We start from the raw sequence: 26,662 nt of genomic DNA, 5'->3' as shown, positions 1-26,662 counted from the left end.
TTCTGTGTTCTGTATTCTCCAGTCTGTGTTCTGTATTCTGTGTTCTTTATTCTCTAGTCTGTGTTCTGTATTCTCCAGTCTGTGTTCTGTGTTCTCCAGTCTGTGTTCTGTATTCTCCAGTCTGTGTTCTGTATTCTGTGTTCTGTATTCTCCAGTCTGTGTTCTGTATTCTCCAGTCTGTGTTCTGTATTCTGTGTTCTTTATTCTCTAGTCTGTGTTCTGTATTCTCCAGTCTGTGTTCTGTGTTCTGTATTCTCCAGTCTGTGTTCTGTATTCTCCAGTCTGTGTTCTGTATTCTCCAGTCTGTGTTCTGTATTCTGTGTTCTGTATTCTCCAGTCTGTGTTCTGTATTCTCCAGTCTGTGTTGTGTTCTGTATTCTCCAGTCTGTGTTCTGTTCTGTATTCTCCAGTCTGTGTTCTGTATTCTGTGTTCTGTATTCTCCAGTCTGTGGTCTGTTCAGGGTCACATTTCTTTCACTGCAGTGTTGAAGCTGCGTTGCCATGGTGACTTGGTACTGTGCGGTTCGGAAACATTATACAATCTCTTTTCAATTAGAGAAATGGAATGGTACACTAAAAGACAATGTACGTCGATTATTGTTTCAATTTGCTATTTAATTCAAAGTATCCTTTGGGTGTCTTGAAAGGTGAGAGTAAAATGCGATTTTCATCATTGTAAATTGATTTTAAAAATCCTTATAAAACGGAGAGGAAAAACATCTCAGAAATGGCATCAGTGTAACCAGACAATGAATGATTCTTTAATTGAATAAATAAACCAGAATAAAACATGTGCTGCTGGAGACAGAGGGGTTTGGATGAGGACGAGAGAGACGAGAAACAATTATCATCCTGAACACTGAAACTATTTATTTTTTATAAAATGCCGCCACTCAGCCGTTTGCATGGCAACAACAGATCAGCCAGCTGTTTGCATGGCAACAACAGATTAGCCACAGAAATGCTGACACTTCACCAAGAATCTCACTGAAAACTCTAAATGACTCAAAGCCTTTAGTCCTGAACCAGACCTGCTTTCTTCAACAACAAAAAAACTAAACCGGCCTTATTATTATTTTTATTTTTTTTAATTCAACAAAAATACAAGTTCTGCCTTAAGACTAAATGACTAACTAGTAGTGCATTTACAATACCATTGTCAATGTTATTACATATTTTGGGATCTTGTGATATTTAATGTCATCTATGGTTTGACCTCAGAAGTGATGACAATTTCTAGAAGTTCCAGAATGCATTGCTGCCCCAGTAATATTGGACCAATCATTATCCAGTATGTTCTGATTGACAGACAGAGCCAAGCCTTCATAGCCACTGTGTTCTGCTCTTAGCAGAATACATGTCCCAATGGCGCAAAAATGATAAATTGCGACATCCTTTTTAGGGTCACCAAACCAAGAAACTGGACTGTAAGAACACAAAAGAAAACCAGAGTCTCAGGTTGAATCCAAAATGGCCCCCCTTCCCTTACATAGTATACTACCATTGGCTCCTGGTGAAAAGTAGTGTTTCTCAGACCTCTCCTCTGGGACCCCCCCAGTTGTTCCATGGGCCAGTGTTACTGGGACCCCAAAGTTGTTCCATGGGCCAGTGTTACTGGGACCCCTCAGTTGTTCCATGGGCCAGTGTTACTCAGACCTCTCCTCTGGGACCCCTCAGTTGTTCCATGTATTTAATCTATACCAGAGCTAGCAGACCTGATTTAACTAGTCAACTAACCCTGAAACCCTTGACAAGGTGAATCAGATGAGGTCGTTCAGGGCTACAACGATGTTGTGCAACGTCCCAGAGGAGAGGTTGGAGAGCTACGGGGAATAGGGTAATGTGGGACAACATCAGTCATTCACCAAATGATCACCTTCCCACGACAGGCGTCATCATCATCTCTTCAACTTCTTCTCTAACCCCTCCCCTGACCCTTGACCTCCTGACCCCAGGTGAGTCCGTTTTATCGCCCCCTGGGTCGGGGCCTGGCCTCTCTGAGAAGACAGCCCTGCCTCTTCCTGGTTCCTAGTGTCTGTTTGTTTCCCCGCCAAGGCCTCCCTCTCCCCCCTGGAATCTGGGGACGCAAACCGGTCTGGAGCCAGACGGTCTACTGGCACTTCAGTCATCTCAGTCTGGTGGGGGCTGTGGTGATGTCTGGAGGAAGAGGAGACCCAGATACTGTTGTCCATCCTCTCTAAAGCAGCCCCCGTCACCCCTCCCTCCCGGGACTCGGTCCTCTGCTGCAGGGTGTCCTGAGAGGTGATGAGAAGGTCGTCTTGGCTGTCCAGAGACACTGCAGGGCTGGAACCGGTATGTCTGCCCGAATTGCTGGCACATCTCCCCGTTTTCGAGCTCCTTCTGTGGGGTCCGATCTGGACCGAGTCCCGGCCCTGCTGCAGCTCCGTGGAGGATGCGGAGGAGGATGAGGCCTCATCCATGGAGATCTTGGGGTAGGAGCAGGAGTCGACACCCCCGGGGTACAGGGCCAGGGCGGACTCGGGGCGCCCTCCACTGGGCCTGCAGGGGAAGTGCATGCGGCGCCTCCGTGCGGCGTTGCGTTGCCTGGTGCTGACCCTGCGACGCTCCTCGTCCTCAGAGCTGGTGGAGGAGGTGGTGGAGGAGCTGGAGGAGGCCCCAGCGGGGGAGGATGTGGGGCTGGAGAGGGTGGAGTTGTCTCGGGGGCTGGGGCGTGGCATGGGATCCAGCCAGAACCCAGAGGAATCAGAGTCCTCTCCCACCAGGTCCAATAAGAACGCAGACTGGTGATGTCGCTGACGACTCCTGGGCAGCAGCGGCTCCGCCCCCAAGGCCTCGGGTGCAGCCAATGAGGATGAGGAGGAGCGGTCCGAGTCGCCCATAGCAGCAGCGGGATGTACAGGTGAAGCAGCACCAACCAGGACCCCGGCGCCGTCTCCTACAGCCCGCGTGGAGCGTCGTCCCCTGGCGTGGAGCTGGAGGATGGCCCCCTCACTCAGGTCACTGTCTGAGTCCGAACTCCAGCCCTCGATCTCCCGACGAACCAGAGAGTCAAAGAAGGCCATCATACGAGGATCCTCCTGGATGGACTGAGATGACATGAGAAAGATGCAATAGTACTTCAATTCATCCCCTAGAGTGTGTGTGTGTGTGTGTGTGTGTGTGTGTGTGTGTGTGTGTGTGTGTGTGTTACCTGTGAGACGTAGTCGTGCCTCAGGCCGCTGCCGCTGTTCAGCACCAGGCTGATATACTCCTCATGGCTGTACAGACTCCTGGACTTATTCTCCACACAACCATCCAGGTCGCCCAGACTCTCTGTCTGCTGGTAGGGGCTCCACGCCTGGGGGGGGGGGGGGAGACGAGGAGAAACGAGGCAGAGGTCAGGTTTAGAAAGCCTGTATCAGCTTTCAAACTTCTGGTACAGAACTAGAGCCGCTGTAGGAGAGGAGACCTAGAGCCGCTGTAGGAGAGGAGACCTAGAGCCGCTGTAGGAGAGGAGACCTAGAGCCGCTGCGGGAGAGGAGACCTAGAGCCGCTGCGGGAGAGGAGACCTAGAGCCGCTGCGGGAGAGGAGACCTAGAGCCGCTGCGGGAGAGGAGACCTAGAGCCGCTGTGGGAGAGGAGACCTAGAGCCGCTGCGGGAGAGGAGACCTAGAGCCGCTGTGGGAGAGGAGACCTAGAGCCGCTGTAGGAGAGGAGAACTAGAGCCGCTGTGGGAGAGGAGACCTAGAGCCGCTGTGGGAGAGGAGACCTAGAGCCGCTGCGGGAGAGGAGACCTAGAGCCGCTGTAGGAGAGGAGACCTAGAGCCGCTGTAGGAGAGGAGACCTAGAGCCGCTGTAGGAGGAGAACTAGAGCCGCTGTAGGAGAGGAGAACTAGAGCTGCTGTGGGAGAGGAGACCTAGAGCCGCTGCGGGAGAGGAGACCTAGAGCCGCTGTAGGAGAGGAGACCTAGAGCCGCTGTAGGAGGAGAACTAAAGCCGCTGTGGGAGAGGAGACCTAGAGCCGCTGCGGGAGAGGAGACCTAGAGCAGCTGCGGGAGAGGAGACCTAGAGCCGCTGCGGGAGAGGAGACCTAGAGCCGCTGCGGGAGAGGAGACCTAGAGCCGCTGCGGGAGAGGAGACCTAGAGCCGCTGCGGGAGAGGAGACCTAGAGCCGCTGCGGGAGAGGAGACCTAGAGCCGCTGCGGGAGAGGAGACCTAGAGCCGCTGCGGGAGAGGAGACCTAGAGCCGCTGTAGCAGAGCGCGTTATGATGATGAACCGACATCTTCCTTCGACAAGCTTGTCAAAAGGGGACAGATGGCGAAGGAGATGAGTCGTCTGTCTTCACCTCAGGCCCCGTGATTCACGAGGGACAGTGAGTTATCATGACTGAAGACCTGAGTCATACAGGATGGGAAACCACCAAGTGAGGAATGAGTTACTACCGTTACTCTTTCAGAGGGTTTAGGAGTCGAGGGAGCTGAGATAATGATTCTGATGGCACGGTGAGCACCCAGGCGGTTTCTCCTTTTCTTGCAAAGAACAATTACCTTCAATATTCTGTGCATTTTTTTAAAAAGTACTCAAACAACCGAACTGATGAACTTTAAAATCACGACGATGTAATCAATTGATGTTCATGATGTGGATATGTCACTGATGATTTCATGAACCACTGATGAACCAAATCATTGTATCAAGTCATGACCTGTGATTTGAATGATTATTAAAACTGTATATAAATAATAATAATAATAATAATCTACGACTTAACTACTGACCTTGATGACCTTCTCGACCCCGGAGGAGCAGATCATATTGGTGCTGGGGTTGAACCGGACTTGGTTCACGATGGAACGGTGCCCCTTCAGGACCATGGACGCTCCGTTGACCACACGCCCCGGGCCTCCTGGGAAGGGAGAGAGACAGAGTAATAGAGACGTGTCATCTGTAACCATGTTTCCATCCAACCATTTCATGAGGATGAATTACCCAACGTATAGAGAAAACGACTGAAACATGAAATGTTCGACAAGACAAATGTGTTAGTTTCGACGTGGAGGGATCTGTTTGTGTCCGGTAAAATATTGATATAATAACCGTCATAATGAAGTAAACTTTGAGTCATGCGACGATATGTTGTCTGGTCCTCCCGCTACGACTCGGAGCCTAGTGGTTAGAGAGTTGGTCTGGTCCTCCCGCTACGACTCGGAGCCTAGTGGTTAGAGAGTTGGTCTGGTTCTCCCGCTACGACTCGGAGCCTAGTGGTTAGAGAGTTGGTCTGGTCCTCCCGCTACGACTCGGGGCCTAGTGGTTAGAGAGTTGGTCTGGTCCTCCCGCTACGACTCGGGGCCTAGTGGTTAGAGAGTTGGTCTGGTCCTCCCGCTACGACTCGGGGCCTAGTGGTTAGAGAGTTGGTCTGGTCCTCCCGCTACGACTCGGGGCCTAGTGGTTAGAGAGTTGGTCTGGTCCTCCCGCTACGACTCGGGGCCTAGTGGTTAGAGAGTTGGTCTGGTCCTCCCGCTACGACTCGGGGCCTAGTGGTTAGAGAGTTGGTCTGGTCCTCCCGCTACGACTCGGGGCCTAGTGGTTAGAGAGTTGGTCTGGTCCTCCCGCTACGACTCGGGGCCTAGTGGTTAGAGAGTTGGTCTGGTCCTCCCGCTACGACTCGGGGCCTAGTGGTTAGAGAGTTGGTCTGGTCCTCCCGCTACGACTCGGGGCCTAGTGGTTAGAGAGTTGGTCTGGTCCTCCCGCTACGACTCGGGGCCTAGTGGTTAGAGAGTTGGTCTGGTCCTCCCGCTACGACTCGGGGCCTAGTGGTTAGAGAGTTGGTCTGGTCCTCCCGCTACGACTCGGGGCCTAGTGGTTAGAGAGTTGGTCTGGTCCTCCCGCTACGACTCGGGGCCTAGTGGTTAGAGAGTTGGTCTGGTCCTCCCGCTACGACTCGGGGCCTAGTGGTTAGAGAGTTGGTCTGGTCCTCCCGCTACGACTCGGGGCCTAGTGGTTAGAGAGTTGGTCTGGTCCTCCCGCTACGACTCGGAGCCTAGTGGTTAGAGAGTTGGTCTGGTCCTCCCGTTTCGACGTGGAGGGATCTGTTTGTGTCCGGTAAAACTTATTATGCACAAATATTGATATAATAACCGTCATATTGAAGTAAACTTTGAGTAATTTAACATGAGAATATAACAGCAAAAGTCATTTTTATGGGGACGAAGTTATCACGCAAAGCCTTTTATCCACAAAATAAAGTTTGTTTACTGTAAACCTCCCTGGTGGGGAAATGTGCATATTGTTTCATCTGTCACAAATTGTACAGAAACTTAGCTATTTACACATATAAGATTGAAACACACACACACACACACACACACACACACACACACACACACACACACACACACACACACACACACACACACACACACACACACACACACACACACACACACACACACACACACCTGCTTCAGGATCCTTTGGGATTCTCCACATGTAAAGGTTGAAGTCATCTGATCCAGACAAGACGTACTGGAGGAAGACAACAGAGAGATTAACATAGAGGCATCTCAAAATGCCACCCTATTCCCTATGCAGTGCACTTCTTTAGTCCAGAGCCCTGCTGACAAAAGTAGTGGACTACATAGGGAATAGGGTTGGATTTGGGACTCCTTGTAAGACAACGTCCTCTATAAAAAACACATCACGATGTTGAACACGATGTTCTCCGTTTATGTTGATACCAACAAAAAGAAAAGAGAAGCTTGTGATCAACAATTAATCCTCCAAAACAAAGAGCTTGAGAAGATAGTCAGGGAACATCTAAACTTTAAAACAGCACAGCCAGTCCATTTTGAGTATTCATAAAGAGCCTCCCTGAATAAGACTGCTGATCTAGGATCAGTTTAGGTTTGTATTTTAGATCACAATGAAAAAAAGATTACACAGACAAGATGTGATCCTAGATCAGCACTCTTAACGCTTTATGAATCTAAGTCCTTTAGGGGAAAATAATTGCCATTTTTACATTTATTTTAAAAAAAAAACTTCCAAGGATCCAGTTGGAGAAACACCAAAACAGGCAGCGCAGTTACAATACGGAGACAGAAGAATTTATGACAAATCTCTTCTCCGAGGGAAGATAGAATTTGAGATGAGGTGTACACTTCTCCAAAAAACACACTGAGCAGAAATATGTGTGGTGTCTGTTGCCAGGCAACGAGGAGCCGAGCCAATGAAGCCAGAAGAGAAGAATGATCCAAAATGATCCAAAGAATGCACCTCAAATGGCAACCTATTCCAGTTATAGTGCACTACTTTGGACCAGGGTAGTGAGCTATGGGAGGGAACAGGGTGCTATTTGTCTCACTCACTCACTGGGGTCATTGTCTACTAACTAGTGACATCACTGGGGTCATTATCTACTAACTAGTGACATCACTGGGGTCATTATCTACTAACATCACTGGGGTCATTATCTACTAACTAGTGACATCACTGGGGTCATTATCTCCTAACTAGTGACATCACTGGGGTCATTATCTACTAACTAGTGACATCACTGGGGTCATTATCTACTAACTAGTGACATCACTGGGGTCATTATCTACTAACTAGTGACATCACTGGGGTCATTATCTACTAACTAGTGACATCACTGGGGTCATTATCTCCTAACTAGTGACATCACTGGGGTCATTATCTCCTAACTAGTGACATCACTGGGGTCATTATCTCCTAACTAGTGACATCACTGGGGTCATTATCTACTAACTAGTGACATCACTGGGGTCATTATCTACTACTAGTGACATCACTGGGGTCATTATCTACTAACTAGTGACATCACTGGGGTCATTATCTACTAACTAGTGACATCACTGGGGTCATTATCTCCTACTAGTGACATCACTGGGGTCATTATCTCCTAACTAGTGACATCACTGGGGTCATTATCTCCTAACTAGTGACATCACTGGGGTCATTATCTACTAACTAGTGACATCATTGGGGTCATTATCTACTAACTAGTGACATCACTGGGGCCATTATCTACTAACTAGTGACATCATTGGGGTCATTATCTACTAACTAGTGACATCACTGGGGTCATTATCTACTAACTAGTGACATCACTGGGGTCATTATCTACTAACTAGTGACATCACTGGGGTCATTATCTACTAACATCACTGGGGTCATAATCTACTAACCAGTGACATCACTAGGGTCATTAAGAGGCCCGCGGTGACATCACTAGGGTCATTGGGAGGCCTGCGGTGACACCACTAGGGTCATTGGGAGGCCTGCGGTGACACCACTAGGGTCATTGGGAGGCCCGCGGTGACACCACTAGGGTCATTGGGAGGCCCGCGGTGACACCACTAGGGTCATTGGGAGGCCCGCGGTGACACCACTAGGGTCATTGGGAGGCCCGCGGTGACACCACTAGGGTCATTGGGAGGCCCGCGGTGACACCTGGGAGGGGAACCCCAGGACACACGAATAGAATTGTAACCATAACCGGCACAAGCCTTTTGTCGTCTCTAAGCAACATCGTCACCTTGACAACAAGTAGTCAGGGGCCAGTCCGCACAGAAGAGAGAAAGCACTAGTGAATGTAGCTGCAGGCATTCTACATCACCTCCTCCCCCACAAGATCTAACTTCTCCCTCGCGCTTCGTGTAACTCTGGTCTCACACGCCACTGGTAGATTCCAGCCGGCTGCAGCACGGTTCTGTTATTCTAGAAGGGTCTTCTTCTGCAGCGAAGGTCTCCCCTGACAGCACCGCAGCCAATTGTGAACATAAACTAGACATGGTTTCAGAGTGATATCATGTCTCATATGAGGGGGAGGGGGGCTAGTGCCAAATTGCATCCTATTCCTTACATAGTGCCCTACTTTTGACCAGAGCCAGGGACACTATGTGAGGAATAGGGGGATGCAAACCAGGTTTGGGGAGGAGCTGAGGGAAGAGTTTTGGCTAGAGATTACAGGGCTTCTGTGTTCATCACTAGAAGGAGACTGAAGAGCCTCAATAAAAAGTCTTCAACTTTCACCGTTGCCCTCTGGACGACCTCCCCAACTAGATAAAAGGGCTAAGGTCAAATGTAGTGCACGGCATAGGGAACAGGGTACCATTTGAGACGGATCCCTTGAGCCTACTGCAGAGTTCCTTCAGGAAAACCCAACTTTATAAATGTCTCTGTGGGGAAGCCTCTCTTTAACAGACTCTCTCTCTCTCTCTCTCTCTCTCTTCCCAGAATAGAAAGAGAAAGAGAACACACACACAAGAAAAATTGGGACGTCGACTTTAGGTATGCCCCATAACAGAACGGTCTGTAGTTTAGATAGTACGAGTGTTACCTAGCGACGCAAAAGGTTGAAGGTCAAAGTCCCACAGGGATCACATCCACACACTGTACTGGAAGTGTCTCTGCTAATTGGTAGATACAGTACCAGTCAAAAGTTGACACCTACTCATTATAGAGTTTTTCTTTATTTTTTACTATTTATTACATTGTAGAATTAACTAGAACTATGAAATAACACATATGGAGTCATGTAGTAACCCAAAAAAAGAAGTGTTAAATAAACATATATTTTATAGTTGAGATTCGTCAAAGTAGCCACCCTTTGCCTTGATGACAGCTTTGCACACTCTTTGCATTCTCTCAACCAATAAGGTAGGGGTGGGTATACAGAAGATAGCCCTATTTGGTAAAAGACCAAGTCCATATTATGGCAAGAACAGCTCCAATAAGCAAAGAGAAACGACAGTCCATCATTACGTTAAGACATGAAGGTCAGTCAATACGGGAAATTTCAAGAACTTTGAAAGTTTCTTCAAGTGCAGTCCCAAAAAAAATGATCAAGTGCTTTGATGAAACTGGCTCTCATGAGGACCGCCACAGGAAAGGAAGACCCAGAGTTACCTCTGCTGCAGAGGATAAGTTCATCAGAGTTACCAACCTCAGAAATTGCAGCCCAAAGAACTGCTGCAAAGAAACCACTACTAGAGGACACCAATAAGAAGAAGAGACTTGGACATTAGATCGGTAGAAATCTGTCCTTTGGTCTGATTTGAGATTTTTGCTTCTAACCCCCACTGTGAAGCATGGAGGTGGTGGTGCGATGGTGCTTTGCTGGTGATACGGTCAGTGATTTATTTAGAACTCAAAGGCACACTTAACCAGCATGGCTACCACAGCATTCTGCAGCGATACGCCATCCCATCTGGTTTGGGCTTAGTGGGAGTATCATTTGTTTTTCAACAGGACAATGACCCAACACACCTCCGGGCTGTGTAAGGGCTATTTGACCAAGAAGGAGAGTGATGGAGCATGACCGGTGGACACTGAGCAACAGTGCTGTTGGAAAACAGAAAGCTTTGAGATGGTCACAAAGGTTGCTTCCCAGAGGGCACCCTATTCCCTATATAGTGCACTCCGTTAGACCCTATTCCCTATATAGTGCACTACTTTAGACCCTATTCCCTATATAGTGCACTACTTTAGACCCTATTCCCTATATAGTGCACTACTTTAGACCCTATTCCCTATATAGTGCACTACTCTAGACCCTATTCCCTATATAGTGCACTCCTTTAGACCCTATTCCCTATATAGTGCACTACTTCAGACCCTATATAGTGCACTCCTTTAGACCCTATTCCCTATATAGTGCACTCCATTAGACCCTATATAGTGCACTCCTTTAGACCCTATTCCCTATATAGTGCACTCCTTTAGACCCTATATAGTGCACTCCATTAGACCCTATATAGTGCACTCCATTAGACCCTATTCCATATATAGTGCACTACTCTAGACCCTATTCCCTATATAGTGCACTACTCCAGACCCTATATAGTGCACTCCTTCAGACCCTATTGCCTATATAGTGCACTCCTTCAGACCCTATTCCCTATATAGTGCACTACTCCAGACCCTATATAGTGCACTCCATTAGACCCTATATAGTGCACTCCTTTAGACCCTATTCCCAATATAGTGCACTCCTTTAGACACTATATAGTGCACTACTTTAGTCCCTATTCCCTATATAGTGCACTCCTTTAGACCCTATTCCCTATATAGTGCACTACTCTAGACCCTATATAGTGCACTACTTTAGACCCTATATAGTGCACTCCTTTAGAACCTATATAGTGCACTCCTTTAGACCCTATTCCCTATATAGTGCACTCCTTTAGACCCTATATAGTGCACTCCTTTAGACCCTATTCCCTATATAGTGCACTCCTTTAGACCCTATATAGTGCACTACTTTAGTCCTTATTCCCTATATAGTGCACTACTTTTGACCAGGGTCTACAGGGCTCTACAAGCTGTAGGGAGTGCACTATGTAGGGAACAGCGTGCCATTTGGGATGCCATCCATAGCCTCAAGGGCTCACCTGATCCTTGTCTCCAGCAAAGCAGCAGCTCTTCATGGTACAGGAGTTGAAGTAGCCCTGGTTGTCGAACTGGAAGCTGGGTAGGCGAGAGTGTAGCTCGTAGAGGACCGGGGGTAGCCTGCGACGCAGAGCCAGGAGCTGGGTCCCTGCGCTGTTAAAACGCACCGACATGGCACTCTGCAGGGACATGCTACCGCCGTACCGCAGCAGAGAACTGGGAGAGACGGAGAGAGAGGTGGATTAGGAAGGAAGAGCAGGAGTCGTGTTCCTCTCTAGGTTTCTTCCTTCAAAGGGGAGTTTTTCCTGGCCACTGCTTTGCTGTTTGTTAAAGCACTGACAGCCGCTGATGTAAAAAGGGCCTTTATAAAATAAGAGTGATTGACAGACGGTGTAGATCAAGAGGAGACAAATAAATGGAGGGTCCTTATGTCTGATTACATTTAGAGGCAGTTTCAATCTTATATGGTCAGAATAGAAGCAATGTTAAGAAATTGGTGAATTAAATAATAAATAAATAAACAGTGCCCTCTGGTGGACAAATTGGGTAAAACAGATGCTGGATTACAGCCTGAGAGTTCCGAGTGTGACGGTTAACAGAAGCTCTCACGTGCGAGGCTTGCGGATGTCCCACAGCCCCACCCCTTCCTTGGAGTTGGCTGTAGCCAGCAGTCGGGGCTCTGCCGGGTTGAACATCACACTGTGGAAGGCTGACGGGTAGTTGGCCAGACAAAAGGGCTCTGAAACACACAGGGAAAGATATGGATTTAACTCTGGTGACATGGTTATTGATCAGGTGTAGGCCTATCGCAATAGGTTTTATATACACAGTAATACACTGAAAAATACTTTACAAAAACATAAAAATGCAACATGAACATTTTCTATTTATGCAACCTTTATTTAAACTAGGCAGGTCAACTAACATGTTAAGTGTTGGTCCCATGTTTAATGAGCTGAAATAAAAGATCCCAGAAATGTTCCGTACACACAAAAAGCTTATTTCTCTCAAATTTTGTGCACAAATTTGTTCACATCCTTGTTATTGAGCCTTTCTCCTTTGCTAAGAAAATCCATCCACTCTGACAGGTGTGGCCTATCAAGAAGCTGATTAAACAGCATGATCATTACACAGGTGCACCTTGTGCTGGGCGGGGGGGGGGCGACAATAAAAGGCCACTGCAGTTTTGTCACACAACACAATGCCACAGTAATAAAGCCCTTTTGTGGGGAAAAACTAATTCTGATTGGCTGGGCCTTGCTCCCCAGTGGGTGGGCCAGTCTCCCAAGTATTTATTATGGATCCCCATTAGCTGCTGCCAAGGCACTAGCTGCTCTTCCTGGGGTCCAGCAGAATTAAGGCAGTTTATACAATTATAAAAACATTACAATACATACATAACAGATTTCACAAAACATTAAGTGTGTGCCCTCAGGCCCATACTCCACTACCACATATCTACAACACAACATATATGTGTAAGTGTGTGTGTGTGTGTGTGTGTGTATAGTGCGTATGTTATCGTGTGTGTGTGTATGCACGTGTCTGTGCCTATGTTTGTCACAGTTTTTTTTAAATCTGATTTGACTTCTTGCATCAGTTACCTGATGTGGAATAGAGTTCCATGTAGTCATGGCTATATGTAGTACTGTGGAATAGAGTTCCATGTAGCCATGGCTCTATGTAGTACTGTGGAATAGAGTTCCATGTAGTCATGGCTCTCTGTAGTACTGTGGAATAGAGTTCCGTGTAGTCATGGCTCTATGTAGTTCTGTGGAATAGAGTTCCGTGTAGTCATGGCTCTATGTAGTTCTGTGGAATAGAGTTCCATGTAGTCATGGCTCTCTGTAGTACTGTGGAATAGAGTTCCATGTAGTCATGGCTCTATGTAGTACTGTGGAATAGAGTTCCATGTAGTCATGGCTCTCTGTAGTACTGTGGAATAGAGTTCCGTGTAGTCATGGCTCTATGTAGTTCTGTGGAATAGAGTTCCATGTAGTCATGGCTCTCTGTAGTACTGTGGAATAGAGTTCCGTGTAGTCATGGCTCTATGTAGTTCTGTGGAATAGAGTTCCATGTAGTCATGGCTCTATGTAGTACTGTGGAATAGAGTTCCATGTAGTCATGGCTCTATGTAGTACTGTGGAATAGAGTTCCGTGTAGTCATGGCTCTATGTAGTACTGTGGAATAGAGTTCCATGTAGTCATGGCTCTATGTAGTACTGTGGAATAGAGTTCCATGTAGTCATGGCTCTATGTAGTACTGTGGAATAGAGTTCCATGTAGTCATGGCTCTATGTAGTACTGTGGAATAGAGTTCCATGTAGTCATGGCTCTATGTAGTTCTGTGGAATAGAGTTCCATGTAGTCATGGCTCTATGTAGTACTGTGGAATAGAGTTCCATGTAGTCATGGCTCTATGTAGTACTGTGGAATAGAGTTCCATGTAGCCATGGCTCTATGTAGTACTGTGGAATAGAGTTCCATGTAGTCATGGCTCTCTGTAGTACTGTGGAATAGAGTTCCGTGTAGTCATGGCTCTATGTAGTTCTGTGGAATAGAGTTCCATGTAGTCATGGCTCTCTGTAGTACTGTGGAATAGAGTTCCATGTAGTCATGGCTCTATGTAGTTCTGTGGAATAGAGTTCCATGTAGTCATGGCTCTATGTAGTACTGTGGAATAGAGTTCCATGTAGTCATGGCTCTATGTAGTACTGTGGAATAGAGTTCCATGTAGTGGCTCTATGTAGTTCTGTGGAATAGAGTTCCATGTATGTAGTACTGTGGAATAGAGTTCCATGTATGTCTGTGGATGGCTGTAGTCTATGTAGTACTGTGGAATAGAGTTCCATGTAGTCATGGCTCTATGTAGTACTGTGGAATAGAGTTCCATGTAGTCATGGCTCTATGTAGTACTGTGGAATAGAGTTCCATGTAGTCATGGCTCTATGTAGTACTGTGGAATAGAGTTCCATGTAGTCATGGCTCTATGTAGTTCTGTGGAATAGAGTTCCATGTAGTCATGGCTCTATGTAGTACTGTGGAATAGAGTTCCATGTAGTCATGGCTCTATGTAGTACTGTGGAATATAGTACCATCTAGTCATGGCTCTATGTAGTACTGTGGAATAGAGTTCCATGTAGTCATGGTTCTATGTAGTTCTGTGGAATAGAGTTCCATGTAGTCATGGCTCTATGTAGTTCTGTGGAATAGAGTTCCATGTAGTCATGGCTCTATGTAGTACTGTGGAATAGAATTCTGTGTAGTCATGGCTCTCTGTAGTACTGTGGAATAGAGTTCCATGTAGTCATGGCTCTATGTAGTACTGTGGAATAGAGTTCCATGTAGTCATGGCTCTCTGTAGTACTGTGGAATAGAGTTCCATGTAGTCATGTCTCTATGTAGTTCTGTGGAATAGAGTTCCATGTAGTCATGTCTCTATGTAGTTCTGTGGAATAGAGTTCTATGTAGCCATGGCTCTATGTAGTACTGTGGAATAGAGTTCCATGTAGTCATGGCTCTATGTAGTTCTGTGGAATAGAGTTCCATGTAGTCATGGCTCTATGTAGTTCTGTGGAATAGAGTTCCATGTAGTCATGGCTCTATGTAGTACTGTGGAATAGAGTTCCATGTAGTCATGACTCTATGTAGTACTGTGGAATAGAGTTCCATGTAGTCATGGCTCTATGTAGTTCTGTGGAATAGAGTTCCATGTAGTCATGGCTCTATGTAGTTCTGTGGAATAGAGTTCCATGTAGTCTGTGGAATAGAGGTCCATGTAGTCTATGTAGTTCTGTGGAATAGAGTTCCATGTAGTCATGGCTCTATGTAGTACTGTGGAATAGAGTTCCATGTAGTCATGGTTCTGTGGAATAGAGTTCTATGTAGTACTGTGGAATAGAGTTCCATGTAGTCATGGTTCTATGTAGTTCTGTGGAATAGAGTTCCATGTAGTCATGGCTCTATGTAGTACTGTGGAATAGAGTTCCATGTAGTCATGGCTCTATGTAGTTCTGTGGAATAGAGTTCCATGTAGTCATGGCTCTATGTAGTACTGTGGAATAGAGTTCCATGTAGTCATGGCTCTATGTAGTACTGTGGAATAGAGTTCCATGTAGTCATGGTTCTATGTAGTTCTGTGGAATAGAGTTCCATGTAGTCATGGCTCTATGTAGTACTGTGGAATAGAGTTCCATGTAGTCATGGCTCTATGTAGTTCTGTGGAATAGAGTTCCATGTAGTCATGGCTCTATGTAGTACTGTGGAATAGAGTTCCATGTAGTCATGGCTCTATGTAGTTCTGTGGAATAGAGTTCCATGTAGTCATGGCTCTATGTAGTACTGTGGAATAGAGTTCCATGTAGTCATGGCTCTATGTAGTACTGTGGAACAGAGTTCCATGTAGTCATGGCTCTATGTAGTTCTGTGGAATAGAGTTCCATGTAGTCATGGCTCTATGTAGTACTGTGGAATAGAGTTCCATGTAGTCATGGCTCTATGTAGTACTGTGGAATAGAGTTCCATGTAGCCATGGCTCTATGTAGTACTGTGGAATAGAGTTCCATGTAGTCATGGCTCTATGTAGTACTGTGGAGAGAGTTCCATGTAGTCATGGCTCTATGTAGTACTGTGGAATAGAGTTCCATGTAGCCATGGCTCTATGTAGTACTGTGGAATAGAGTTCCATCTAGTCATGGCTCTATGTAGTACTGTGGAATAGAGTTCCATCTAGTCATGGCTCTATGTAGTACTGTGCGCCTCCCATAGTCTGTTCTGGACTTGGGGACTGTGAAAAGACCAGTGGTGTCATGTCTTGTGGGGTATGAATGGGTGTCTGAGCTGTGTGCTAGTAGTTTAAACAGACAGCTCGGTACCTTCAGCTTGTCAACACTTCTTACAAAAACAAGTAGTGAGGAAGTCAATCTCTCTTCCACTGTGAGCCATGAGAGATTGACATCCATGTCATTAATGTTAGCTCTCTGTGCACATCCAAGGGCCAGCCGTACTACCCTGTTCTGAGACAACTGCAATTTTCCGTATTCCCTCTTTGTGGCACCACACAACTGAACAATAGGATAGCTATGACAAAACTAGGGCCTGTAGGACCTGCCTTGTTGATAATATTAAGAAGGTAGAAACTAGGGCCTGTAGGACCTGCCCTTGTTGATAGTGTTGTTAATAAGGAGGTAGAAACTAGGGCCTGTAGGACCTGCCTTGTTGATAGTGATGTTAAGAAGGTAGAAACTAGGGCCTGTAGGACCTGCCTTGTTGATAGTGTTGTTAAGAAGGTAGAAACTAGGGCCTGTAGGACCTGCCTTGTTGATAGTGCTGTTAAGGAGGTAGAAACTAGGGCCTGTAGGACCTGCCTTGTTGATAGTGTTGTTAAGAAGGTAGAAACTAGGGCCTGTAGGACCTGCCTTGTTGATAGTGTTGTTAAGAAGGTAGAAACTAGGGCCTGTAGGACCTGCCTTGTTGATAGTGTTGTTAAGAAGGTAGAAACTAGGGCCTGTAGGACTGGCCTTGTTGATAGTGTTGTTAAGAAGGTAGAAACTAGGACCTGTAGGACCTGCCTTGTTGATAGTGTTGTTAAGAAGGTAGAAACTAGGGCCTGTAGGACCTGCCTTGTTGATAGTGTTGTTAAGAAGGTAGAAACTAGGGCCTGTAGGACCTGCCTTGTTGATAGTGTTGTTAAGAAGGTAGAAACTAGGGCCTGTAGGACCTGCCTTGTTGATAGTGTTGTTAAGAAGGTAGAAACTAGGGCCTGTAGGACCTGCCTTGTTGATAGTGTTGTTAAGAAGGTAGAAACTAGGGCCTGTAGGACCTGCCTTGTTGATAGTGTTGTTAAGAAGGTAGAAACTAGGTCCTATAGGACCTGCCTTGTTGATAGTGCTGTTAAGAAGGCAGAGCAGCGCTTTATTATAGACAGACTTCTCCCCATCTTAGCTACTGTTGTATCAGTATGTTTTGACCATGACAGTTTACAATCCAGGGTTACTCCATACAGTTTAGTTACCTCAACTTGCTCATTTTCCATATTATTCATTACGAGATGTAGTTGAGGTTTAGGGTTTAGTGAATGATTTGTCCTAAATAAAATGCTTTTAGTTTTGGAAATATTTAGGACTATATTTAGTTATTCCTTGCTACCCATTCCGAAACTAACTGCAGTTCTTTGCTAAGTTTTGCAGTCATTTCAGTTGCTGTAGTAGCTGGCGTGTATAGTGGTGAGTGGGTGGGCCTATGCCCTCCCAGGCCCCACCCATGGCTGAGCCCCTGCCCAGTCGTGAAATCCGTAGATTAGGGTCTAATGAATTTATTTTAAAAATTGACAGATTTCCTGTAACTCAGTAAAAAAAAAAAAATTTAAATTGTTGCTAAGTGTATTGTTACCTCCGTATATGTATGTACGCATGCACGTTAAGTACCTCCGTGTGGCGGCTGCCGTGTGTCCCAGATGAGGACCCGTCCGTCGTCCGAGGAGCTGGCGAACACGTTGTCGTTAACGGGGCTGACTGACAGGCCGTACACCGCATCGTCGTGAAGGAACACGTTCAGAGTCTCGCCTCTGGAGGGGAAACAGAATTCAGCGACTTAATGTATAACAGCAAAGTCAATATTTCCCCTGATAGGCCTACAGTGAATTCGGGAAACTATTCAGACCCCTTCACCTATTCCACTTTGTTACGTTACAGCCTTATTCTAAAATGGGTTTAATCATTTTTTATTGCCTCAAATCTACACACAAGACCCCCAAAATGACAAATGTGATATCAGTTTTTTTTTAATACATTTGCAAACATTTCTAAAAACCTGTTTTTGCTTTGTCATTATGGGGTCTTGTGTGTAGATTGATGAGAGGGGGAAAAAAAAGATTTTATACATTTTAGAATAAGGCTGTAACGTAACAAAATGTGGATAAAGTCCAGGTGTATGAATACTTTCCAAATACACTGCAGATGAGGTGGTATGTGTTATCTAAATGTGGTTTCAGACTATGTCCCAATGCCCACATTAATTACAACTAACCTACCACTTAGAATGAAGCCACGTGTCTATACTGACCTACCACTTAGAATGAAGCCACGTGTCTATACTGACCTACCACTTAGAATGAAGCCACGTGTCTATACTGACCTACCACTTAGAATGAAGCCACGTGTCTATACTGACCTACCACTTAGAATGAAGCCTCACTTATGATGATGCAGATGATGAGAGGCAGGTACAATGAGATGGGGTGGAACGAGAGGCAGGTACATACAAGGAGATGGGGTGGAACGAGAGGCAGGTACATACAAGGAGATGGGGTGGAACGAGAGGCAGGTACATACAAGGAGATGGGGTGGAACGAGAAGCAGGTACATACAAGGAGATGGGGTGGAACGAGAGGCAGATACATACAAGGAGATGGGGTGGAACGAGAGGCAGGTACATACAAGGAGATGGGGTGGAACGAGAGGCAGAAGACAGATTCCAGTGTAAGTACACACTGATGAAGACTGATAATATACTCACTGCTCTACATCATGAAGGATGACCTGTTCGTCGTTACCTTGAGAAAGAGACACAACAGACCACAAATTAACACATGAAAATCAGGCTACGGGTCGACCCATAGAACACTAAATCTAAATATTATAAACTGGATGGTTCGATCCCTGAATGATGATTGGCTGACACCCGTGGTATAGCTGACCGTATACCACAGGTATGACAAAACGTGTATTTTTACTGCTCTAATTACATTGGTAAACAGTTTATAATAGCAGTAAGGCACCTCGGGGGTTTATGGTATATGGTCAATATACCACTGCTAAGGGCTGTATCCAGGCACTCCACGTTGCGTCGTGCCTAAGAACAGCCCTTAGCCGTGGTATATCGGCCATATACCACACACGGTTGTGCCTTATTGCTTAACTAGAACACTTTAGTTGAAGGATACCTAGATAAGGACTTCATACCCCATTCATAACCAAAACAGAAGCACATAAGAACGTATGACATGCTTAGGGCAACAACTGCATGTTTTTTCATTGCAGTATAAGTGATACTACGGTGACAAAACAAATACACCCAGGCCAGTTTATTAGGTACACCACCCCAGTTTTTAAAAAATGGATCCCTTCTACAGACAGTGAGTCACGTCGCTGTGGTTTCCTATATAAAAAGCAGGCAGACAGGCATCAAGGCATTCAGCTACTGTTCCGATTGAGTGGGGGCAAAATGAGTGACCTGAGCATTGTATAATCGTCGGTTCCAGTTTCTCGGGCACACCGGTGTCTAGTGTTTACAGAGAATGGTGCGACAAAAATCCTACAGTCAGCGGCAGTCCTGTGGGCGAAGAGAGAGGTCGAAGGAGAATAGCAAAAATTGTGCAAGTTAAAACAGGCGGGCCAGAAACAGACAAATAACGGTGCAGTAGAATAGTGGTTTGCAGAACATCTCGGAACGCACAACTCGTCAGTCCTTGTCACAGACGGGCTAAAGCACAGCAACAGACCGACCAACACCGGGCTATAGCAGCAGACCGACCAACACCGGGCTATAGCAGCAGACCGACCAACACCGGGCTATAGCAGCAGACCGACCAACACCGGGCTACAGCAGCAGACCGGCCAACACCGGGCTACAGCAGCAGACCGACCAACACCGGGCTACAGCAGCAGACCGACCAACACCGGGCTACAGCAGCAGACCGGCCAACACCGGGCTATAGCAGCAGACCGACCAACACCGGGCTACAGCAGCAGACCGGCCAACACCAGGCTACAGCAGCAGACCGGCCAACACCGGGCTATAGCAGCAGACCGACCAACACCGGGCTATAGCAGCAGACCGACCAACACCGGGCTACAGTAGCAGACCGGCCAACACCGGGCTACAGCAGCAGACCGGCCAACACCGGGCTATAGCAGCAGACCGACCAACACCGGGCTACAGCAGCAGACCGGCCAACACCGGGCTACAGCAGCAGACCGACCAACACCGGGCTACAGCAGCAGACCGACCAACACCGGGCTACAGCAGCAGACCGGCCAACACCGGGCTATAGCAGCAGACCGACCAACACCGGGCTACAGCAGCAGACCGACCAACACCAGGCTACAGCAGCAGACCGGCCAACACCGGGCTACAGCAGCAGACCGGCCAACACCGGGCTATAGCAGCAGACCGACCAACACCGGGCTATAGCAGCAGACCGACCAACACCGGGCTATAGCAGCAGACCGACCAACACCGGGCTATAGCAGCAGACCGACCAACACCGGGCTATAGCAGCAGACCGACCAACACCGGGCTATAGCAGCAGACCGACCAACACCGGACCGGGCTACAGCAGCAGGCCGACCAACACCGGACCGGGCTACAGCAGCAGACCGACCAACACCGGGCTATAGCAGCAGACGGGCCAACACCGGGCTATAGCAGCAGACCGACCAACACCGGGCTATAGCAGCAGACCGGCCAACACCGGGCTATAGCAGCAGACCGACCAACACCGGGCTATAGCAGCAGACCGGCCAACACCGGGCTACAGCAGCAGACCGGCCAACACCGGGCTCCACTCCTATCAGCTAAAAACAATGAGAAGCGTCTCCAGTAGGCAAGTGATCACCAACACTGGACAATTGGGGAGTGGAAAAACATTGACTGGAACAAGACAGCGAGTTGAATTTACTTGAGTCTCCTGTTCAGTCCCTAGACCACAGCCCAGTAGAGTAGAGGTGTTAAACTCATTCCATGGAGGGCCTGGTGTCTGCAGGTTTTTGTTTTTACCAATTAAGACCTAGACAACCAGGTGATGGGAGTTCCTTACAGTGACCTTAACTCATCAATCAAGTACAAGGGAGGAGTGAACTAGACGGTCGTACCTAATAAATTTAGGTTGTTGACACGTACTGACAAATTATTATGAATGTGTTATGTACTGTATGCTGCTACCAACCAGTCCTTATAAAGGAACGGTGTGATTTCTGAAAAACAACATATCAATTTATATAAACAGCTGATGTCAGCTAACTCGAGCCCTCTACAAACTAATATGAAGTGAACCACTAGAACTCCCATAGTGGTAGATGAACCAGTAGTCGCCACCACAAAGCCTGTCAAACCATGATCTAAAACTGTGTCTGAACTCCTACGGTGGGTGTTTATCAAGATGCATAGTATTGTGTTCCACACTCATGCTCCGAATGCATTCTCTTGATTACGTTTCCCGGGAGGACGAGTGTGTGGAGAACGCATAAAACATGACATTAGAGAATCACTCTAATGTATTACCTCACGCTGAGCAGCACTCCCCTACTGTATTACCTCACGCTGAGCAGAACTCCCCTACTGTATTACCTCAGCACTCCCCTACTGTATTACCTCACGCTGAGCAGCACTCCCCTACTGTATTACCTCACGCTGAGCAGCGCTCCCTCTACTATATTACCTCAGCACTCCCCTACTGTATTACCTCACGCTGAGCAGCACTCCCCCTACTATATTACCTCAGCACTCCCCTACTGTATTACCTCACGCTGAGCAGCACTCCCCCTACTGTATTACCTCACACTGAGCAGCACTCCCCCTACGGTATTACCTCACGCTGAGCAGCACTCCCCCTACTGTATTACCTCACGCTGAGCAGCACTCCCCCTACTGTATTACCTCACGCTGAGCAGCACTCCCCCTACGGTATTACCTCACGCTGAGCAGCACTCCCCTACTAAATTACCTCAGCACTCCCCTACTGTATTACCTCACGCTGAGCAGCACTCCCCTACTGTATTACCTCACGCTGAGCAGCACTCCCCTACTGAATTACCTCAGCACTCCCCTACTGTATTACCTCACGCTGAGCAGCACTCCCTCTACTGTATTACCTCACGCTGAGCAGCACTCCCCTACTGAATTACCTCAGCACTCCCCTACTGTATTACCTCACGCTGAGCAGCACTCCCCTACTGTATTACCTCACGCTGAGCAGCACTCCCCCTACGGTATTACCTCACGCTCCCCTACTGTATTACCTCACGCTGAGCAGCACTCCCCTACTGTATTACCTCACGCTGAGCAGCACTCCCAGCACTCCCCTACTGTATTACCTCACGCTGAGCAGCACTCCCCTACTGTATTACTACTGTATCCCCTACTACCTCACGCTGAGCAGCACTCCCCTACTGTATTACCTCACGCTGAGCAGCACTCCCCTACTGTATTACCTCACGCTGAGCAGCACTCCCCTACTGTATTACCTCACGCTGAGCAGCACTCCCACTACTGTATTACCTCACGCTGAACAGCACTCCCCCTACTGTATTACCTCACGCTGACCAGCACTCCCTCTACTGTATTACCTCACGCTGAGCAGCACTCCCCCTATTACCTTATTACCTCACGCTGAGCAGCACTCCCCTACTGTATTACCTCACGCTAGCAGCACTCCCCTACTGTATTACCTCACGCTGAGCAGCACTCCCCCTACTGTATTACCTCACGCTGAGCAGCACTCCCCTACTGTATTACCTCACGCTGAGCAGCACTCCCCTACGGTATTACCTCACGCTGAGCAGCACTCCCCTACTGTATTACCTCACGCTGAGCAGCACTCCCACTACTGTATTACCTCACGCTGAACAGCACTCCCCCTACTGTATTACCTCACGCTGAGCAGCACTCCCTCCCCCTACTGTCCCCTTATGTATTACCTCACGCTGAGCAGCACTCCCCCTATTACCTCACGCTGAGCAGCACTCCCCTACTGTATTACCTCACGCTGAGCAGCACTCCCCTACTGTATTACCTCACGCAGCAGCACTCCCCCTACTGTATTACCTCACGCTGAGCAGCACTCCCCCTACTGTATTACCTCACGCTGAGCAGCACTCCCCCTACTGTATTACCTCACGCTGAGCAGCACTCCCCCTACTGTATTACCTCACAGCTGAGCAGCACTACCCCTACTGTATTACCTCACGCTGAGCAGCACTCCCCTACTGTATTACCTCACGCTGCTCCTCCCCCTACTTTATTACCTCACGCTGAGCAGCACTCTCCCTACTGTATTACCTCACGCTGCAGCACTCCCCCTACTGTATTACCTCACGCTGAGCAGCACTCCCCCTACTGTATTACCTCACGCTGAGCAGCACTCCCCTACTACTGTATTACCTCACGCTGAGCAGCACTCCCCTACTGTATTACCTCAGCACTCCCCTACTGCCTCACGCTGCTCTCCCCCTATTACCTCACGCTGAGCAGCACTCTCCCTACCTCACGCTGAGCAGCACTCCCTCTACTGTATTACCTCACGCTGAGCAGCACTCCCCTACTGTATTACCTCAGCACTCCCCTAATGCTGCTCCAGCACTCCCCTACTACTGTCCCCCTATTACCTCACGCTGAGCAGCACTCCCCCTACCCTCAGCACTCCCCTAATGTATTACCTCACGCTGAGCAGCACTCCCTCTACTGTATTACCTCAGCACTCCCCTACTGTATTACCTCAGCACTCCCCTACTGTATTACCTCACGCTGAGCAGCACTCCCCCTACTGTATTACCTCACGCTGAGCAGCACTCCCCCTACTATATTACCTCAGGCTGAGCAGCACTCCCCCTACTGTATTACCTCACGCTGAGCAGCACTCCCCTACTAAATTACCTCAGCACTCCCCTACTGTATTACCTCACGCTGAGCAGCACTCCCCCTACTGTATTACCTCACGCTGAGCAGCACTCCCCCTACTATATTACCTCAGGCTGAGCAGCACTCCCCCTACTGTATTACCTCACGCTGAGCAGGACTCCCCCTACTATATTACCTCACGCCGAGCAGCACTCCCCCTACTATATTACCTCACGCTGAGCAGCACTCCCCCTACTATATTACCTCACACCGAGCAGCACTCCCCCTACTATATTACCTCAGGCCGAGCAGCACCATTCACTGAACCTTCCTCCAGCCAGGACAATGGCAAAAATAGAGACAAAACAAGATATACACAAAGCGATGGTTTTACTTCAGAAGTATCAGCCATGTGAATCATAATAATCTAAGTTAACACAGTATGTGTTTATTAACTTAGCAAGCTAAAATATTTAAAATCAGGCAAAATATGGTATATGGTATAATATATGGTATAATATGGAGAGTTTATTCTCTCTCACTTCAGCTCAAATAATGACCGAGATTGATTTCAAGAAACGTTGCGTTGTGCCCTACGTGGTCCGTTTCGCATACTTTGATTTGGACTTACTCCGACCATCCCGTGCTCAGAACTAAATCAAAACGGCCAATTTTATTTTGTCTCACCCCCAGAGAACACCCTCTTGTTGGTGCTGTCGAAGGCCAGGCAGAAGATGTTGGAGAGGTGTTCTCCCTTCAGTATGAGAGGCTTGGCCGAGCGAGCATGGAGGACTCTCTCCATATCCCACAGCAGCACTCTGCGGTCATCCCCTCCTGTAGATAGGGAAGACACATCCACAGTAAACAAAACCAGTAAAAACAAACTCGTGGTTTGGTCTGGGGTTATTACTCTTGCAAGGCCCACCAGTAGAGAAACACATTCGACTCTAAACAGTTGACATTGAGATGTGCCTGTTACTTGAACTCTGTGAAGCATTTATTTGGGCTCCAATCTGAGGTGCAGTTATTTGCCCGATTTCTGAAGCTGGTAACTAATGAATTTATCCTCTGAAGCAGAGGTAACTCTGGGTCTTCCTTTCCTGTGGTGTTCCTCACGAGAGCCAGTTTCATCATAACGCTAGATGGTTTTTGCAACTGCACTTTAACTTTCAAAGTCCTTGAAATTGTTCAAATTGGCTGACCTTCACGAAGGGTCTGAATACTTATAAGGTATTCGTTTTTAATTTCTTATAAAATTTGCAAAACATTTCTAAAAACCTGTTTTTGCTTTGTGTGTAGATTGATAATGAAATCCATTTATTTAATCCATTTTAGAATAAGGCTGTAATGTAACAAAATTTGGGAAAAGTCAAGAGGTCTGAATACTTTCCAAATGCAGTGTCTATACACACGGAATAAATGTATAAAACACAACATGCAACTATTTCAAAGATTTTACAGAGTTACAGAAATCAGTCAATTTATAGGCCCTAACCCAGAGTTCGCGCATAATTGACTCTGGGAGAACACAGAGTCTCTGGTGGCACAGCTGGCGCTGCAGCCCTTAACCTCTGCGCCACCCGGGAGGCCGGAATGTAAAACAAATTTGTGCACAAAATTTCAGCCCATGAAACATGGGACCAACACTTTACATGTTACGTCTATATTTTGCTTCAGTATAAATAGGCCTGTTTAATTTTGTCCATAATTTTGTTATGTAACTTTTAAAAAACAAGTTATGTGTAGGCATAGGTAAACTGGGAATTGACTAAAGAATTAAAATCAGGGTGATTTGTCCACAAATAGGGTATCTTAGCTAATTTATTATTATTTTTTTGGGGGGGGGGGTGTCAATTGCCAGTTATGAAAATCAACCCTATATGTAATGTTGAGGTAACGTTAGCTTGTCAGCTGGATAACATGCTAACCTAGCTAACGTTAGGTTTTATTTGCTAGTAGTTAGCCAAAATGATTGTTAGTTTTACGCATGCAGGCTTGGCCTGTACATGCCAGTCTTTTTTTCCTGGTCATAATTTACCATTTGGCATGTTGACAATAGATGAACAGGGAAAGTACAGGGAACAGGGAAACAGAACAGGGAAACAGGCAAAATGTGCATATTCGCCGTCCTAACCAACTAAGCTTGATATCTGACGTGCTAGCTAGTCAGCAAGGAATCTGTCAACACACAAGCTGCTCGGATAGCAACTTCCATAACTAGTGATGGTCAATTCACCAACTTACCGGACACAAGGTATTCCCCTCCATTGTTGGAAAACTCTATGGCGTTTACACACCCGAAATGTCCCAGCATATCTTTCTTGTAAAGGCTTGTGCATCCTGCCAACCGGAGTCTCTGAAATTCTTCCTTCATCAGCGGGTTCCCGAAAAGCCTTCTCTGAGACAGAAAGCCCACAGAGGACCGCATACCACAACCCTTCACCTCCTTCATTTTTTCCTGGAGCCGTTAGCTAGCTAGTTAGCCTGCTTAGCTAAAACACAGCAGAAAGATAGCTTGCAATTCCTCACCAACTTGTGCACTTTAACTTTACCCGATAGTGCGCTTCATTACCCCGGAAATTGTACATGTTTCCAAGTTCATATATGCAATCTGTCTGTCTCTAACCTACGTTAAGGAGAAGGGAGATATCCCCGAGCGTGATGCTGTTGTC

The 26,662-nt window shown here is 47.2% G+C and overlaps 1 protein-coding gene across 2 annotated transcripts; it reads right to left on the bottom strand.

Annotated features, from left to right (window-relative positions):
• Window positions 1-914: 914 nt before the first annotated feature.
• Window positions 915-26,662, bottom strand: LOC139398206 (DDB1- and CUL4-associated factor 5-like). 2 transcript variants are annotated; one of them, XM_071144328.1, is made up of 10 exons: window positions 26,235-26,662; window positions 24,678-24,824; window positions 18,891-18,927; window positions 17,801-17,940; window positions 11,985-12,114; window positions 11,378-11,591; window positions 6,422-6,488; window positions 4,742-4,869; window positions 3,173-3,319; window positions 915-3,068 (listed from the first exon to the last, which is right to left on the bottom strand). In XM_071144328.1, the coding sequence occupies exons 1-10, from the start codon at window positions 26,440-26,442 to the stop codon at window positions 1,899-1,901; spliced, it is 2,388 nt and encodes a 795-aa protein (XP_071000429.1). In that variant the 5' UTR covers window positions 26,443-26,662; the 3' UTR covers window positions 915-1,898. The 2 variants fall into 2 exon arrangements, with proteins under 2 accessions (XP_071000429.1, XP_071000430.1); XM_071144329.1 differs by having other exon boundaries at window positions 915-3,059.

Source organism: Oncorhynchus clarkii, unplaced genomic scaffold, assembly GCF_045791955.1.
Source record: "Oncorhynchus clarkii lewisi isolate Uvic-CL-2024 unplaced genomic scaffold, UVic_Ocla_1.0 unplaced_contig_2148_pilon_pilon, whole genome shotgun sequence".
NCBI lineage: Eukaryota > Metazoa > Chordata > Actinopteri > Salmoniformes > Salmonidae > Oncorhynchus > Oncorhynchus clarkii.
The sequence above is the reverse complement of the archived record's forward strand: the minus strand, read 5'-3'. Positions and strand labels throughout refer to the sequence as shown.